Here is a 15,614-nt window from a genome sequence, read left to right as displayed (position 1 = left end):
ACTTTTGAATCTCATTTCCTGTTTGGCCAGCGTGGCAAGCTGCAGGTGACCATGCAGAGCTCATCAGCACAGGTGACCATGATGGAGTCCCAGAATCGCAAAAGAGCTCCAGCATGGACCGAACGGGAGGTACGGGATCTGATCGCTGTTTGGGGAGAGGAATCCGTGCTATCAGAACTCCGTTCCAGTTTTCGAAATGCCAAAACCTTTGTGAAAATCTCCCAGGGCATGAAGGACAGAGGCCATAACAGGGACCCGAAGCAGTGCCGCGTGAAACTGAAGGAGCTGAGGCAAGCCTACCAGAAAACCAGAGAGGCGAACAGCCGCTCTGGGTCAGAGCCCCAAACATGCCGCTTCTATGATGAGCTGCATGCCATTTTAGGGGGTTCAGCCACCACTACCCCAGCCGTGTTGTTTGACTCCTTCAATGGAGATGGAGGCAATACGGAAGCAGGTTTTGGGGACGAAGATGATGATGATGAGGAGGAGGTTGTAGATAGCTCACAGCAAGCAAGCGGAGAAACCGGTTTTCCCGACAGCCAGGAACTTTCTCACCCTAGACCTGGAGCCAGTACCCCCCGAACCCACCCAAGGCTGCCTCCTGGACCCAGCAGGTGGAGAAGGGACCTCTGGTGAGTGTACCTTTTTAAAATGCTATACATGGGTTAAAAGCAAGCATGTGAAAGGATTACTTTGCCCTGGCATTTGCGGTTCTCCTAGATGTAGTCCTAAAGCCTTTGCAAAAGGTTTCTGGGGAGGGCAGCCTTTTTTCGTCCTTCATGGTAGGACACTTTACCACTCCAGGCCAGTAACACGTACTCGGGAATCACTGTAGAACAAAGCATTGCAGTGTATGTTTGCTGGCATTCAACCAAAATCCGTTCTTTATCTCTCTGTGTTATCCTCAGGAGAGTGAGATATAATTCATGGTCACCTGGTTGAAATAGAGTGCTTTTCTTCAGGGGACACTCAGAGGAGCCCATTCCTGCTGGGCTGTTTGCCTGTGGCTAAACAGAAATGTTCCCCGCTGTTAGCCACAGGGAGGGGGGAAGGTTGAGTGGGTAGTCACGCGGTGGGAGGAGGCAAAATGCGACCTTGTAACGAAAGCACATGTGCTATGTATGTAATGTTAACAGCAAGGTTTACCCTGAAAGAGTGTAGCGACTGTTTTATAAAATGTGTCTTTTTAAATACCGCTGTCCCTTTTTTTTTCTCCACCAGCTGCATGTGTTTCAATTATCACAGGATCTTCTCCTTCCCAGAGGCTAGTGAAGCTTAGAAAGAGGAAAAAAAAAACACACTCGCGATGAAATGTTCTCTGAGCTCATGCTGTCCTCCCACACTGACAGAGCACAGACGAATGCGTGGAGGCAAATAATGTCAGAGTGCAGGAAAGCACAAAATGATCGGGAGGAGAGGTGGCGGGCTGAAGAGAGTAAGTGGCGGGCTGAAGACAGGGCTGAAGCTCAAATGTGGCGGCAGCGTGATGAGAGGAGGCAGGATTCAATGCTGAGGCTGCTGCAGGACCAAACCAGTATGCTCCAGTGTATGGTTGAGCTGCAGCAAAGGCAGCTGGAGCACAGACTGCCACTGCTGCCCCTCTGTAACCAACCGCCCTCCTCCCCAAGTTCCATAGCCTCCACACCCAGACGCCCAAGAACGCGGTGGGGGGGCCTCCGGCCAACCAGCCACTCCACCACAGAGGATTGCCCAAAAAAAAGAAGGCTGTCATTCAATAAATTTTAAAGTTGTAAACTTTTAAAGTGCTGTGCTTAAAGTGCTGTGTGGCATTTTCCTTCCCTCCTCCACCACCCCTCCTGGGATACCTTGGTAGTCATCTCCCTATTTGTGTGATGAATGAATAACGAATGCATGACTGTGAAGCAGCAATGACTTTATTGCCTCTGCAAGCGGTGATTAAAGGGAGGAGGGGAGGGTGGTTAGCTTACAGGGAAGTAGAGTGAACCAAGGGGCGGGGGGTTTCATCAAGGAGAAACAAACAGAACTTTCACACCGTAGCCTGGCCAGTCATGAAACTGGTTTTCAAAGCTTCTCTGATGCGTACTGCGCCCTCCTGTGCTCTTCTAACCGCCCTGGTGTCTGGCTGCGCGTAACCAGCAGCTAGGCGATTTGCCTCAGCCTCCCACCCCGCCATAAACGTCTCCCCCTTACTCTCACAGATATTGTGGAGCACACAGCAAGCAGTAATAACAGTGGGAATATTGGTTTCGCTGAGGTCTAAGTGAGTCAGTAAACTGCGCCAGCGCGCCTTTAAACGTCCAAATGCACATTCTACCACCATTCTGCACTTGCTCAGCCTGTAGTTGAACAGCTCCTGCCTACTGTCCAGGCTGCCTGTGTACGGCTTCATGAGCCATGGCATTAAGGGGTAGGCTGGGTCCCCAAGGATACATATAGGCATTTCAACATCCCCAACAGTTATTTTCTAGTCTGGGAATAAAGTCCCTTCCTGCAGCTTTTGAAACAGACCAGAGTTCCTGAAGATGCGAGCATCATGGACCTTTCCCGGCCATCCCACGTTGATGTTGGTGAAACGTCCCTTGTGATCCACCAGAGCTTGCAGCACTATCGAAAAGTACCCCTTGCGGTTTATGTACTCGGCGGCTTGGTGCTCCGGTGCCAAGATAGGGATATGGGTTCCGTCTATAGCCCCACCACAGTTAGGGAATCCCATTGCAGCAAAGCCATCCACTGTGACCTGCACATTTCCCAGGGTCACTACCCTTGATATCAGCAGATCTTTGATTGCGTGAGCTACTTGCATAACAGCAGCCCCCACAGTAGATTTGCCCACTCCAAATTGATTCCCAACTGACCGGTAGCTGTCTGGCGTTGCAAGCTTCCACAGGGCTATCGCCACTCGCTTCTCAACTGTGAGGGCTGCTCTCATCCTGGTATTCATGCGCTTCAGGGCAGGGGAAAGCAAGTCACAAAGTTCCATGAAAGTGCCCTTACGCATGCGAAAGTTTCGCAGCCACTGGGAATCGTCCCAGACCTGCAACACTATGCGGTCCCACCAGTCTGTGCTTGTTTCCCGAGCCCAGAATCGGCGTTCCACAGCATGAACCTGCCCCATTAGCACCATGCTTTCAGAGAAATCTGTGTCCATGTCCTGATCACTCACGGGACCGCGCTGACGTCGCCTCCTCACGCGGTATCGCGTTGCCATGTTCTGGTGCTGCATATACTGCTGGATAATGCGTGTGGTGTTTAATGTGCTCCTAATTGCCAAAATGAGCTCAGCGGCCTCCATGCTTGCCTTGGTATGGTGTCCGCACAGAAAAAAGGCGCGGAACGATTGTCTGCCGTTGCTCTGATGGAGGGAGGGGCGACTGACGACACGGCTTACAGGGTTGGCTTCAGGGAGCTAAAATCAACAAAGGGTGTGCCTGTACATCAAGGAGTATTTCAGGCAGGACTGCACGGAGGGTTCCAATAAGAAATGGTGCACCTAAGTTATCGTTGTTATTGGAACAAGGAGGTTAGCCTGGCCTCTGATTGATACATGGCTAGATTTACCTCGCTGCACCTTCTCTGTGAGTGACTGCAGTGTGATCTAGACAGGGGAGGAGGCAAATGAGTACAAAACAAATCTGGTCTATTTCTTGTTCTGACCCACTCCATCTATCTTTTACATCTTTGGCTGGCAGCAGACGGTGCAGAAGGACTGCATGCCATCCACATCTCATGGCTGCTTGGCAGAAGATGGTACAGTACGACTGCTAGCCATCTTCATCTCTTGCCTGCCTGGCATAAGATGGTACAATACGACTGCTAGCAATCCTCATCTCTTGCCTGCCTGGCAGAAGATGGTACAGTACGACTGCTAGCAGTCCGTATCGCCTGCCCGCTCACCATAAGACGGTTCAATAGGACTGCAGGACTAAAGAGAATGACCTGGTCAAGTCACTCCAAATTTAGTCCCTGCGCCCATGTCTGCCCAGGCGCTCCCAGCCGACGTGGCCAGGAGCACCTCGGACACGACGAGGACGACTACCAGTCGTATTGCACCGTCTGCTGCCAGAAGGCAATGGGTTGCTGCTACTGTGCAGCAAAGCCGTACCGCGTCTGCCAGCACCCAGGAGACATAGGGTGACGGTTACCTGAGCGGGCTCCATGCTTGCCGTGGTATGGCGTCTGCACAGGTAACTCAGGAAAAAAGGCGCGAAATGATTGTCTGCCCTTGCTTTCACGGAGGGAGGGAGGGAACGGGGGCCTGACGATATGTACCCAGAACCACCCGCGACAATGTTTTAGCCCCATCAGGCATTGGGATCTCAACCCAGAATTCCAATGGGCAGCGGAGACTGCGGGAACTGTGGGATAGCTACCCACAGTGCAACACTCCGGAAGTCGACGCTTGCCTCGGTACTGTGGAAGCGCTCCGCCGAGTTAATGCACTTAGAGCATTTTCTGTGGGGACACACACACTCGAATATATAAAACCGATTTCTAAAAAACCGACTTCTATAAATTCGACCTAGTTTCGTAGTGTAGACATACCCTAGGTCTCCCACCTCCCAGTGGGTGCCCTGACCACTGGACTACAGAGTGTGTGTCTCATTCTCATTGGCTCATTCTCATTCTGCTCCCCCCCCCCCCAGCACAGACTTAGGTGCTTGTTTGACAGAGGGGTGGGCCTTAGCACACACCCCTCTTGCCGGCATCTACCTTTGGCTAGCTTAGGCAGCTTTGGAATAGCTTGTTGGCTTTTGTGGATTGCATTCTTAGGTGTCTGTCCCTCCCTGTTCATTGTTCAGGGACCCATGGTACCTAACTCATCTTTATGGATCACAGTTTTTTTTTCTAGACACCTAAAAATTAGGCCCTGTGACTCTTGAGTTCCAGTGCCTAAGTCCCTTCATGGATCCCACCCCTAATAATTTGTTCTGTGGAGTCCATTTTTATTTTCATGTTTCCTTTGAGCATTGTAAACAGTGTGAGTGAATATTATATCCAGAATACTGTATGACTGTGCTGTATTTTAAGAGTTCACTCTTGATGGCTTGTTACAAAATGTACGTCAATTGTGGGTGAATCTGCTGGATATTCCTTAGCCAGGATAAACAAGTGTGTTTTAAATTTCATCCTTTAAGCCCAAGAAAAACCAGGGAGTTTGTAGTACTGTGGTGTAATTTTGGATGCCCTTTAAAGGCTTCTGGCTGCTGACTGGATGTGGGATTCAGGAATGTGTGAGAGTGGCTTCCAACTCTTAGTGGCTTCCATATCAAATCTGCTTAATTTACAAGTAATGGATTTTTCTATCTACCAGGTCTTCAAGTTCAGCCTGGGATCTGAGAGTAAAGCTGTGGTCTTTCTGCAGCTCAGATCATTACCAGTAATGATTCTGGGGTGAGATCTTAGCTAACGAGTTTGATGGTGCACAACACAGAACAGAATCCTGTTCTGCTCCATTACTTCTCTGTTATGGGGTGGCAAGAAGCTGCACTCTAGCTAAATCTGTAACATAGCTTCAGTTTAAAGCTGACTTTTCAGACTTGTGTAAACACTACATACAGTCAGATAAATTTGAAAATTGTTATGCGAATTCATGACTTGGGGTGGAATATTTGGTAATTTAGGCTATTGTTTACACAGCAATGTAAACTTAGGGATAGTGGGACTTGAGTTAGGTGATCTGTTGGGAACCCTGGGCTTACGTGTCTACATTTAATTTTAACAATAGGTTAAGAATTTTCTGACTCATGCTCAAACCTTGGGTTCTGGCATCCACACTGAAGTGCACAGACCCAAATCAAAGTAAAGGTATCCTGAAGTGTCTAGCGCCCCCCACCCCCACCCCATGTCGACACTGTAGCGCAAGGTGGGCAAACTATGGCTCATGGGCTGGATCCGGCCCATGAGGGCTTTGGATCCAGCCAGCGGGATTGCCACCCCCATGGTGCCACGGGGCTACGGCAGGCTCCCTGCCTGCCCTGGCCCTACGCCACTCCCAGAAGTGGCCGGCACCATGTCCCTGCGGCCCCTAGGGAGGGGGGCAGAGAGCTCCTCATGCTGCCTTTGCCTGCAGGCACCGCCCCCTGCAGCTCCCATTGGCTGGGAATGGGGAACTGCAGCCAATGAGAGCTTTGGGGAGGTACCCGCAGGCGAGAGCAGCGCGTGGAGCCCTCTGCCCCTCCCTCCCCCAGGGGCCGCAGGGACGTGGTGCCGGCTGCTTCTGGGAGCGGCGCAGAGCCAGGGCAGGCAAGGATCTGCCTTCGCTCTGCTGCACGCCACTGCCACCCCAGAGCCGCTCAAGGTAAGCGGTCCTGGGCCGGAGCCTGCATCCCAAATCCCTCCTGCAGCCCCTGCCCTGACCCCCCTCCTGCACTCTGCACCCCCCTCCTGCACCCCAACCCCCTGCCCTGAGCCCCGTCCCGCACTCTACACCCCCTCCTGCACCGCAACCCCCTGCCCTGAGCCTCCTTGTACACCCGGCATCCCTCCTGCGCCCCAGCCCTTTGCCCTGAGCCCCTTTCTGCACACGACACCCACTCCCATACCCTGCACTCGCTTCTGTATCACTGCCCCAGCCCTACATTCATGGCCCTGCATGCAATTTCCCCACCCAGGTGTGGCCCTTGGGCCAAAAAGTTTGCCCACCCCTGCTGTAGCCTTAGAAACATGGTGCACTGTGGGGAAACTCTTCTGTCCACCCTGTTTCCTAATGGTGGTGATGCTATTGATGGGACTCATGTGCCCATAAGGAGCATGTGAGCACATAACGGCACATAATTAGCTCCTTTGGTGGCTGTCTCAGTAGAATGACTGCAATATGAAAAGGCTTTATACTGAACTGAGAATTGGGCTTGCCAGCTCTAGGCTGAGTCATACTGGCAGGAAAATGTCTATGTGCACCTGTTCAGAGAATAATTAGGAAATTTATTTAAATGAAACTTTGCAATGCTTAATTTTTAAAATGGGATTTTCAATTAAGGTGGTTTATTTTATTTTATGATATTTTTGACTGTTTTGAAGATTGACATAAAATGAGGGTATCAGAGGAAAAACACACACCCTCACAGCCCGGCCACTGCCAAGCAGCGAAGTGCACCCCAGGGCTTTGGGTGCAGTGCGGTGTTGTAATGCTTTTTGCACAGAGATAAGGGTAAATTCTTGGGCTGTTTCTGTGTGACACTTTTATTACTGGACTTGCTTCTGCTGAGATCTAGTGTCTGGCACAAAGAAAAAGCACAGCTCCAAAAACTACTAACAAAATTATTGGACTTTAATTCTCAATTCTCAGAGCCAGAAACCAATATTCTCGTGTTCCTGTTTGTACACTTATCACTCAAATCTCTCTGCTGTACTGGTGTACAGTACCTTTGATTTTAAATTTTTAAACTTTAAAAAAAAATTGGCCAAAAATTTCAAAAATGTAATCTTTGGTGTAAAATTTAAAACCACGGATGCTCAGCCATAGGCTAGCGGGAGCCGTAGGTTTTCAGAACGGCTGAAAGTCAGGCCACTTGGCTCTGAATGTAGTTAGGTAGCTAATTTTAAGGCACCCACTTTTGATTAATAGTGCTTCTGGCAATAAACTTCCCTCTCTGCTCTGCACTGGCATCATCAGCAGAGCAGCCTGCAAACCACTGGTTCCCGTTGGTCAAAAACCTGGCAACTAGCCAGCAGTCAGGAGATTAGTGTGACCCCTCTTTCACACTGGTTGGGTAAATGTAAGTTCTTTTTCTAATTTGGTTCTTTTCCACTCTGAAATGTTTTAGAGCAAATGATCAATTCCCAAAGGAGAGCCCTGGATTGGTAGAGGTGGTGCTCCATAGATGACATTTCCTTTTGGGTTGTCTGGAAGTGAGACTTTGGCAAAGACTCTACAACTTTATTCCTAGTGTTTGGTGGTTTCGAAAATCCAGGGGAAGTGGGACACTGCCTGCCCTTAAGCCAAGCCTCCTGAGGTTGATTAACTGCCTCTTTCTTGGCATGTGCATTACTTGGCTTTGTCAGTTTTTAACAACTTTGTTGGGGAGTGTGCTTTGAATACAGCTTGTCAGAGAAATCATTTAAATATAGAACCTTTTTGAAAATATTGTGTAATGTATTAAAAACCAAAACCCTAAAAAATGCAATCCAGAGAGAACCGAGGTTTTTTGGTGACCTCTGTGGTTCTGAATCCAGATAGTCCTGCAGCTAGAGACAGTGTTTTAGGGCTCCATGTACTGAACTGATTTTCAGGCTCTGTTTTAGGAACTGTTTAATGTAAATGCTGATGTCAGCTGGCGTGGATGGGACATCAGCTTTTTTTTATGGCCTCAGCCAGCACACCCAAGTCACGAGAAATGACTTTTTGAGCAGATATGTTTATAATACAGAGAGGATGGGGTGTTTCACCCAAGTGTGCTTGTACTTGGGTGGTGGAGGAGGTAGTGAATGCCATAAAGATAAGGAGTAAATATGTCACTGTCTAAAAACAAGAACAAAGATCTGCTTGAGTGAAGCCGGCTGCCCCAAACTCCCTGCTTGCTATGTGTCCTACTTTCTAGGGGTAGTAAATAAAAGATACTTAAAGCTGCTTTCCAGCCAAACACTGGGATCAGACTTCATTATCTTTCCTGACGTGCATATTCTCTCCACTTCAATCCTGTTCTTTTGGGAAGTTTAAAAGTTTAGTTTTAGCTGCTGTGCTTTCCTAGAATGAAGGAACTATTTAACAGCAACTTTCATGATTTCCTGTGACAAGCAGGAGCAGGTCAATGGGAAACACACCACCTAGGTAGAATCTATGGAATCAGTGTTGTGGTGTCATGTTGCTCTGTAATGCCTAAAGCGCAGTAAGGGAACTTCCCTCCCTCTTTATCATACGGTAAAATTATGATGGAAACATTGGGCCCAATTCATCATTGCCCCGTGTGCCATCCTCCAGTCCCACCATACCTCCCTTGGGAACACCCCACCACAGGGCCTCTGCATCACATTTATAGGAGATCCTCCTCCCTCCCTGGTGCATTGGTGTGGGGTGAGGGCCAGCTGGAGGAGGGAGAGAGGGAGAGTGATTGGGGCATTCGTATGATTCTGTGACCATGCAACAGCCTATAAGAGACAAATTAAAGCAGGCCTTATGGACCAGAGCAGGGGTGGGGAGCTGGGTCTGGGGCTTTCCCTACTCTGGCGCTGCAGCCGGGGGTGCTGGGTTGGGGGCCGGGGCATAGCCCCGCACTGGGGCACAGGCTCTGGGGGCTGCACCACGCAGCTCCTGGAAGCAGCTGCATGGCCCCGCTCCGGCGCTCTAGCAGGGTTGGGGGCTGCTCCACGCGTAGGAGCCAGAGAAGGGACATGCCACTGCTTCCGGGATTCACTTGAGGTAAGCATTGCTCAGAGCCTGCACCCCTGAGCCTCTCTCCAAGCCCCAACCCCCTGCCCCAGCCCTGATCCCTCTCCCCGCTCTCCAAACCCCTCGATCCCAGCACCCTCCTGCACCCCAAACCTCTCATCCCGCACCCCTACCCCAATTTTGTGAGTGTTCATGTCCCGCCATACAATTTCTATTCCCTGATGTGGCCCTCAGACCAAAAAGTTTGTCCACCCCTGGACTAGAGTCAAATTGGTCCCTGGCAGCTGCTGAAAGGAGGGAGGTGCAGTCTCTCTCCTCTCTTGTTGTTCTGGCATCAGCACGAGTGAATCTGGCCCATCGCTTTGCCTCAGGAGAAAGGCAGCAAATGCTGTATTTATTTTATTTTTTATTTATTTTTTGTTTAAGTCTTTGCACTACAGGGGTGGTGAGATTGCACATCAACAACTGGCTTGAAGTGAGTTTCTGTCTGCCTCATAAAATCCATTATGTTGCAACAAGCTTTATACCTCCTGAAGCGATTGAAAGAAGCCTGAAAGCTATTAGGTAAATATACCCCGTTCTTCAGTGCCTGCATGTTCTTGTGCCTTTCTAACACTAACATTTGACTTCTCTCCCTTTGTTCTGATTGACCCAAACACTTTACAGCCTTCCTGAAAAATGTTACAGAAAATAATGAAGATTGACTATTTTCTTTGTGCTCCCAAATCTTGGAAATGGACTGTGTCTTTGTGGTGTGGTGTGAAAATTAGAGCCCATTTTGGTTCTCAAAGTGGTGATAATGAGCTGACACCAAGCTCTGCGCCCCAGCCTGTTCTCTTGTGTCAAGATTTTTTTTTTCCAGGTATTTGTAGCACTGTTATTGACTGAACACACTCGGTGGCAATGCTGAGGTTTCAATGTAATGCAGCAGCCAGCTTCTGCATTGTTTACAGTTGAAAGATCTTGTCTTAGAGGTTATTGCAAGATATTCCCCATTCAAAGTGCCATCCTTAAAAGCAAACAGTTCATTTTAACCATATTCACGTTGAGGTGATTTCTTGTCCATATCACAGTTCCATGAAGTATCTAAATTCAGAAGGATGGGTATTTCCTGTAGGTTTTTTGGTCCCATTTTTGTTTCCCGCTGTTCTATGGAGGTTTAGCTGTAAAAGTCACCTGCTTCATTACTTTCATTTTTAGTGCCCAGTTCTGATCAGCAGTGCACAGTGAGGTGTGTGCATTTCATCCCTGCTCCCTTGGGACCACAATCTGTCCACCTGTCTGGCTAGCTTTTAGGCTTTCCAAATGGTGATAGAGGCTTAAGACTCTTTTTGACAGAAGGCAGCTTGTCTCGTGACCTAAACAAGAATGAACCAACTGTGAACATAGTCCTTCGCTATAGCTATCACAGTATCAGATGGTCTATTTTGCCAGTAGCTTGACCACATGTTCCAGGTCTCTGCCATAGTGAGGTATCCTCATCCTTCAAGAAAGAAGCAATTACAGATGGCAATGTTCTTTCTACAGGCCTTACCATGCCTTATTACTACTGAATGATGAGAAATCGTTGCTTAATGAGCTCCCATTGGACTGTTCCCCGGCCCTGGTGAGAGTGATTAAAACTACCTCTGCTGTGAAGAATCTGCAGCAGTTGGCTCAGGATGCTGACCTGGCATTACTACAGGTACAGCTGACCGTTTTAATTGAAGCTGTTTCAATTCATTCGGCATTTTCCTTCTTAGTGTCTGTGGTGTTTCTATAGTATCCTTTATATGTGCATAGAATGCTCAAAGGGCTAAAGTCTTAGCGCTAGGGACAGGGTTGGAGAAGGCATCAGCCCCTCCTGGTGGAGGGAGAAGTTGGTCAGCCCTCGTGCTGTTAGCCAATTCAGAACGAACTTTAACTTGGCCTCTAGTAATTTAATCCCCTACTCTCTCTTTCACATTGCTCTTTACTTTGTAAGTGTACATTTAAAATGTACGTGCAATCTAACCTTGCCCAGTCTCAGAATATCTGTTACTGTTGCACCTGGGTCTGCTAATTCACAGTGCTGGATTTGGGTTTCCTCCTTTCTGAGAGAGCAGAAATGCTACTTTGCTGTTTCAGCATTGTGTAGCTATTCTACCTGCTATCTTATACATGTTGTGCTAACTCCCAAACACCACAATCAGATTGGGCTCCATTGTACAAGGTGCTGTACAAACACACAATAAATCAGTCCTTGCCCCAAAGAGCTGACTGTCTAAAAGGTAAAATGGTAAGATAGGACAAATAAGTGGGTTGGGGGTGAGGAGCAGGGGAGACAGTATAACAGGGTCAGTTCAGCAACACTCAATTCAGTTCAGTGTCTGGATCGTGGTTTGGTGGTGGCCTGGGTTTCCCACCCTGTGGGAAATGTCAGTTTATTCTTAAGTTGTGCTGCTGGGACGAGAGAATATCTTAGCCCTGAAACAGGGGCTGCAACAGTACAAAAATGACAGGGTTTATACGCTAGAAACTGAAAAATGTCTAGCTGTCTGAGAGGCTGAATTTCTAATGTGTGTCATGTTTTCCTGCTTCTCCAATCTTCAGGGAATCTGGCTTCACAAGAATTGCCAGTCCTGTGGTGCATATAGTCCAGAATCCTGTCTCTGACAGCAGCCAGACCAGATAGAATCATAGAAATGTCCAACTGGAAGGGACCTCAAGTCCCGCCCTCCTACTGAGGCAGAATACATAGACCATCCCTGTCTAACCTGCTCCCCTTATATTACCCAAAGCCCATTTTCTAGACCTCAAGAGCCAGGAAACGCTTCCCCCACCCCACCCCCCTCCGGTCCCCCTACTGAGCTCACTAAGCTCCTTCCCCCATAGCTTGTTAACTTGATAGCTTTGTCTTCTGTGCATGTAAATGTATTTTCATTGTTCTTTGCCAGTTATCAAGCTAGTTAGGCAGGTAAATACACATTCCTTTGCGGAGGGCAGGCTGATTTTTTGCACCACTTCCCAAACACATTTTAAGAACACATTTCCAGGACACGTATACGACTCTTCGTACATAATCTGAACGTACATCACACAGTGATTTTTGGGACCAGCATGTCACCAATTTACATGTGATACATGACCCCATAATACATACATATTATGACAAAAGTATGTCGAGGGGTAATGAGTGTGTCCGGTCTAATATGAATTACAATATGGAGGGGCCTCTGCCAGTTAGCACTGAGGGGCTGCAAGGGTCATACCTCCCCTCTTACAGTGCTGTAGGAGGGTCAGCCGTAGGCTGAACAGTAGGCAGTGGATCAGAATCCTCTTTCCTGGACAGAGATATACCACTATATTTTCTTTCCCTTTTAATATGCACAATTTCCATATATTCTTGGAACATCCTACACCGCCGCAGCAGTTTGGAATTGGTGCCCTTGGTTCTGTGTAACCAAACTGATGGAGAGGGGTCAGTTAGAACCCTGAATTTTCTGTTAGAGAAAAGGCCTTAAGTGCATGATAACGCCATACAATGGCATACCACTCTTTCCTATGACAGAGTAATTCTGTTTGGTGGGTGCCAACTTCTTTACTTCAGAAAGCAGTGGACTGCTTTTTGTTACTTTCCCCGACTGCATTAGAACTGAATCTAAACCAAGGTCTGATGCATTCATGTGCATTTTGTCAAAATCTGGACTGGCCACAACAGGCTTTTCTGACGAGATTTTTCTTTATCAAAACTCTCTTGACAAACTTTTGTCCACACCACTCTGTTTGGCTTTGTCTTCTTGCAGAAGTCTGTGATAGCAGACATAATGTCAATGAACTCCTGCATAAATCAGCAGTAATAGTTAACCATGCCTATGAAAGATTGGGCCTGCTTTTTGGTCTGGGGCACAGGGCAGTTGTTAATAGCTTCTGCTTTCAAGGGATCAGGAGAGATTTGGCCACCCTCTTACACAGTATCCCAAATAAGGAACCTTTATTGCTCATATTGTACATTTAAAGACCTTCACAGTAAGACTTCCATCTCTGAGTTTTGAAAGTACAGCCCTCCAGTGTCTCTTGTGAAGTAACCAAGAGTAGCTGAACATCGCTATATTATTGTGTGAAGTCTCATAATCTGTTTAGCACTTGGTTGACAAGCCTCTAAAAAGTGGCTCCTGCATTAATTAATCCAAAAGATAACATTTTGAACTCATGAAGTTTATACCCATATTAGTAATAAAAGTAGATTTCTTCTATGCATCGTTGTCCAAAGGAATCTGCCAATATCCTTTTACCAGATCAGTTGTGCTAAGAGATACTTTGGGCAAAGCAAAATATAACATTTTATCAATTCTGGGCATAGGATAGGCATCAGAAACTGTGACAATATGGCATTTTCTATAATCAACACAAACCTTACAGTCTTATCTGTCTTAGGAACCAACACAGGAGATACCCAGGAACTGTCAGACTCTTTAATTATTCCCATACCCCAAAAAACAACAAGGAGTCTGGTGGTACCTTAAAGACTAACAGATTTATTTGGGCATAAGCTTTCGTGATAAAAAAAACCCACAAAAACTTATGCCCAAATCTGTTAGTCTTTAAGGTGCCAACGGACTCCTTGTTGTTTTTGTGGATACAGAATAAGACGGCTACCCCCTGATACTTGATCCCATATTCTGAATACTCTGTGTTGCTTTATGAATTTGCTAGTGCACTTTCCCAGTGGTTCAGTATGCCCTGCAAGGTGCAGGTTGGGGATCCACAGCGTCTTGTGGACCATTTTATGAGTCATCACTGGCATGTTAGAAAATATCTGCTTGTGTCTTTCAGCCAAGATTTCTTCCCTCTCTGTCTGTTAGCAATTTGCATATCTCCGTGCTTTCAAATGATGAGTCATTGGGGCATTCAGTCACCAGATCAATGAAGTGTCAAGTCTCAGACTCCCTGTCATCACAACAAAGCATATTCACAATCACTTCTGTATTGTGATAGGCTTTGTCTATTCACATGCACTGTCTGTGGGCAACCTTGCTGTGGGTTTCAGAGTAACAGCCGTGTTAGTCTGTATTCGCAAGAAGAAAAGGAGTACTTGTGGCACCTTAGAGACTAACCAATTTATTTGAGCATAAGCTTGTGAGAGCTACAGCTCACTTCATCGGATGCATCTCACGAAAGCTTATGCTCAAATAAATTGGTTAGTCTCTAAGGTGCCACAAGTACTCCTTTTCTTCTTGCTGTGGGGTCTTTTTACACTGTACATGACTTGATTTTCTCTCTCCACAACCTTCCCATGAATTTTGCATTTTGCTCCCTTTTTACAGAGAGCAGTTTCAGTAGTATTACCAACCCCCCTCCTCAAAACAGCACAACTTCAAGCCATCTTATCATACTATGCTGTTTGTGTGGTCTGGCTATCCATGAGGTTAGTTTGAACCACGTCCAGCATGTCTTAACTCCTTTCTGAACTTTTGTACATATCCAATCGCTGGTTCTCCTTCTGATTCCGTACCCATCTCCCAGAAGGGCCTGATAAGATCTAGGTGTCCTGTCACTTTTTTCTCTTATACAGCAGATGAAATAGGGAAAACTCTGTGGACTCTTGGGGCACCTCCCTAAAGACAAATAACAGAGTAATTTTTCATCCCAAGCCCCTTGCCCTTTTGTTTGCATACATTCCCAGCATAGATTTCAGTGTCCCTATGAACCTTTCAACCAAACTGTTCGTCTCTGGGTGATATGGGGCAGCCTTCAGCTGTTTTAAATCACACCTCCTCCACAATGCACTGAATATTTGGGATGTGAAATTTTACACACAATCTGACAAAATCTCTTTAGGAAAAGGGCTTTTGCCACTTTATCAATCTCTATGTTAAAGCAACTGCTTCTGGATACCTAGTGGCATAATCCATTTTCATCAAAATGTTTTCCCCTTTGGTTTTGCTGGGGCAAAGAGCTACAATATTTGTTGGAACCCTAAGAATTGCCTCCTTGGTTGCAGGTAAGTAACAAGTAAGGGTTGCAGGGGAGCTTTGTAAGACCATACTGGCCTCTTCTGGTCCTGGCACAAGTCACAAGACCTGCAATAGTCTCTCACCTCATTCCGAATATTTGGTCAATAAAAATTCCTTCTTATCTTTTCATAAGTCCTTTTAAGTCTGCAAGTGACCAGCAAAAGGACAATTGTGGGCTAACATCATTAGCTTCCTATTATGTTTAACTGGCACAAGTTTCTTATAAGGCATCTCAGAGCCTCTACAGGGCTTCCCTGTACAATCTTTCCTCTTCTTCAGAAAACCCTTCCCCGTTTCCCCTAGCTGGACTCCCCCCAGAGATTATTCTGATG

The 15,614-nt window shown here is 47.2% G+C and overlaps 1 protein-coding gene across 5 annotated transcripts in view; it reads left to right on the top strand.

Moving 5' to 3' along the window:
• Nucleotides 1-15,614, top strand: part of NPRL3 (NPR3 like, GATOR1 complex subunit) — a 96,866-nt gene that overhangs the window by 36,823 nt on the left and 44,429 nt on the right. For all 5 annotated transcript variants that reach the window (XM_084642283.1, XM_084642282.1, XM_084642284.1 and 2 more), the window contains 2 exons: nucleotides 9,734-9,871; nucleotides 10,835-10,991. In XM_084642283.1, the coding sequence (XP_084498409.1) occupies nucleotides 9,734-9,871; nucleotides 10,835-10,991 (295 nt within the window). The remainder of the gene's footprint in view (nucleotides 1-9,733; nucleotides 9,872-10,834; nucleotides 10,992-15,614) is intronic.

The sequence above is a fragment of the Lepidochelys olivacea genome (assembly GCF_965140295.1).
Source record: "Lepidochelys olivacea isolate rLepOli2 genome assembly, chromosome: 10".
Taxonomy (NCBI): Eukaryota; Metazoa; Chordata; order Testudines; family Cheloniidae; genus Lepidochelys; species Lepidochelys olivacea.
The sequence above is the reverse complement of the archived record's forward strand: the minus strand, read 5'-3'. Positions and strand labels throughout refer to the sequence as shown.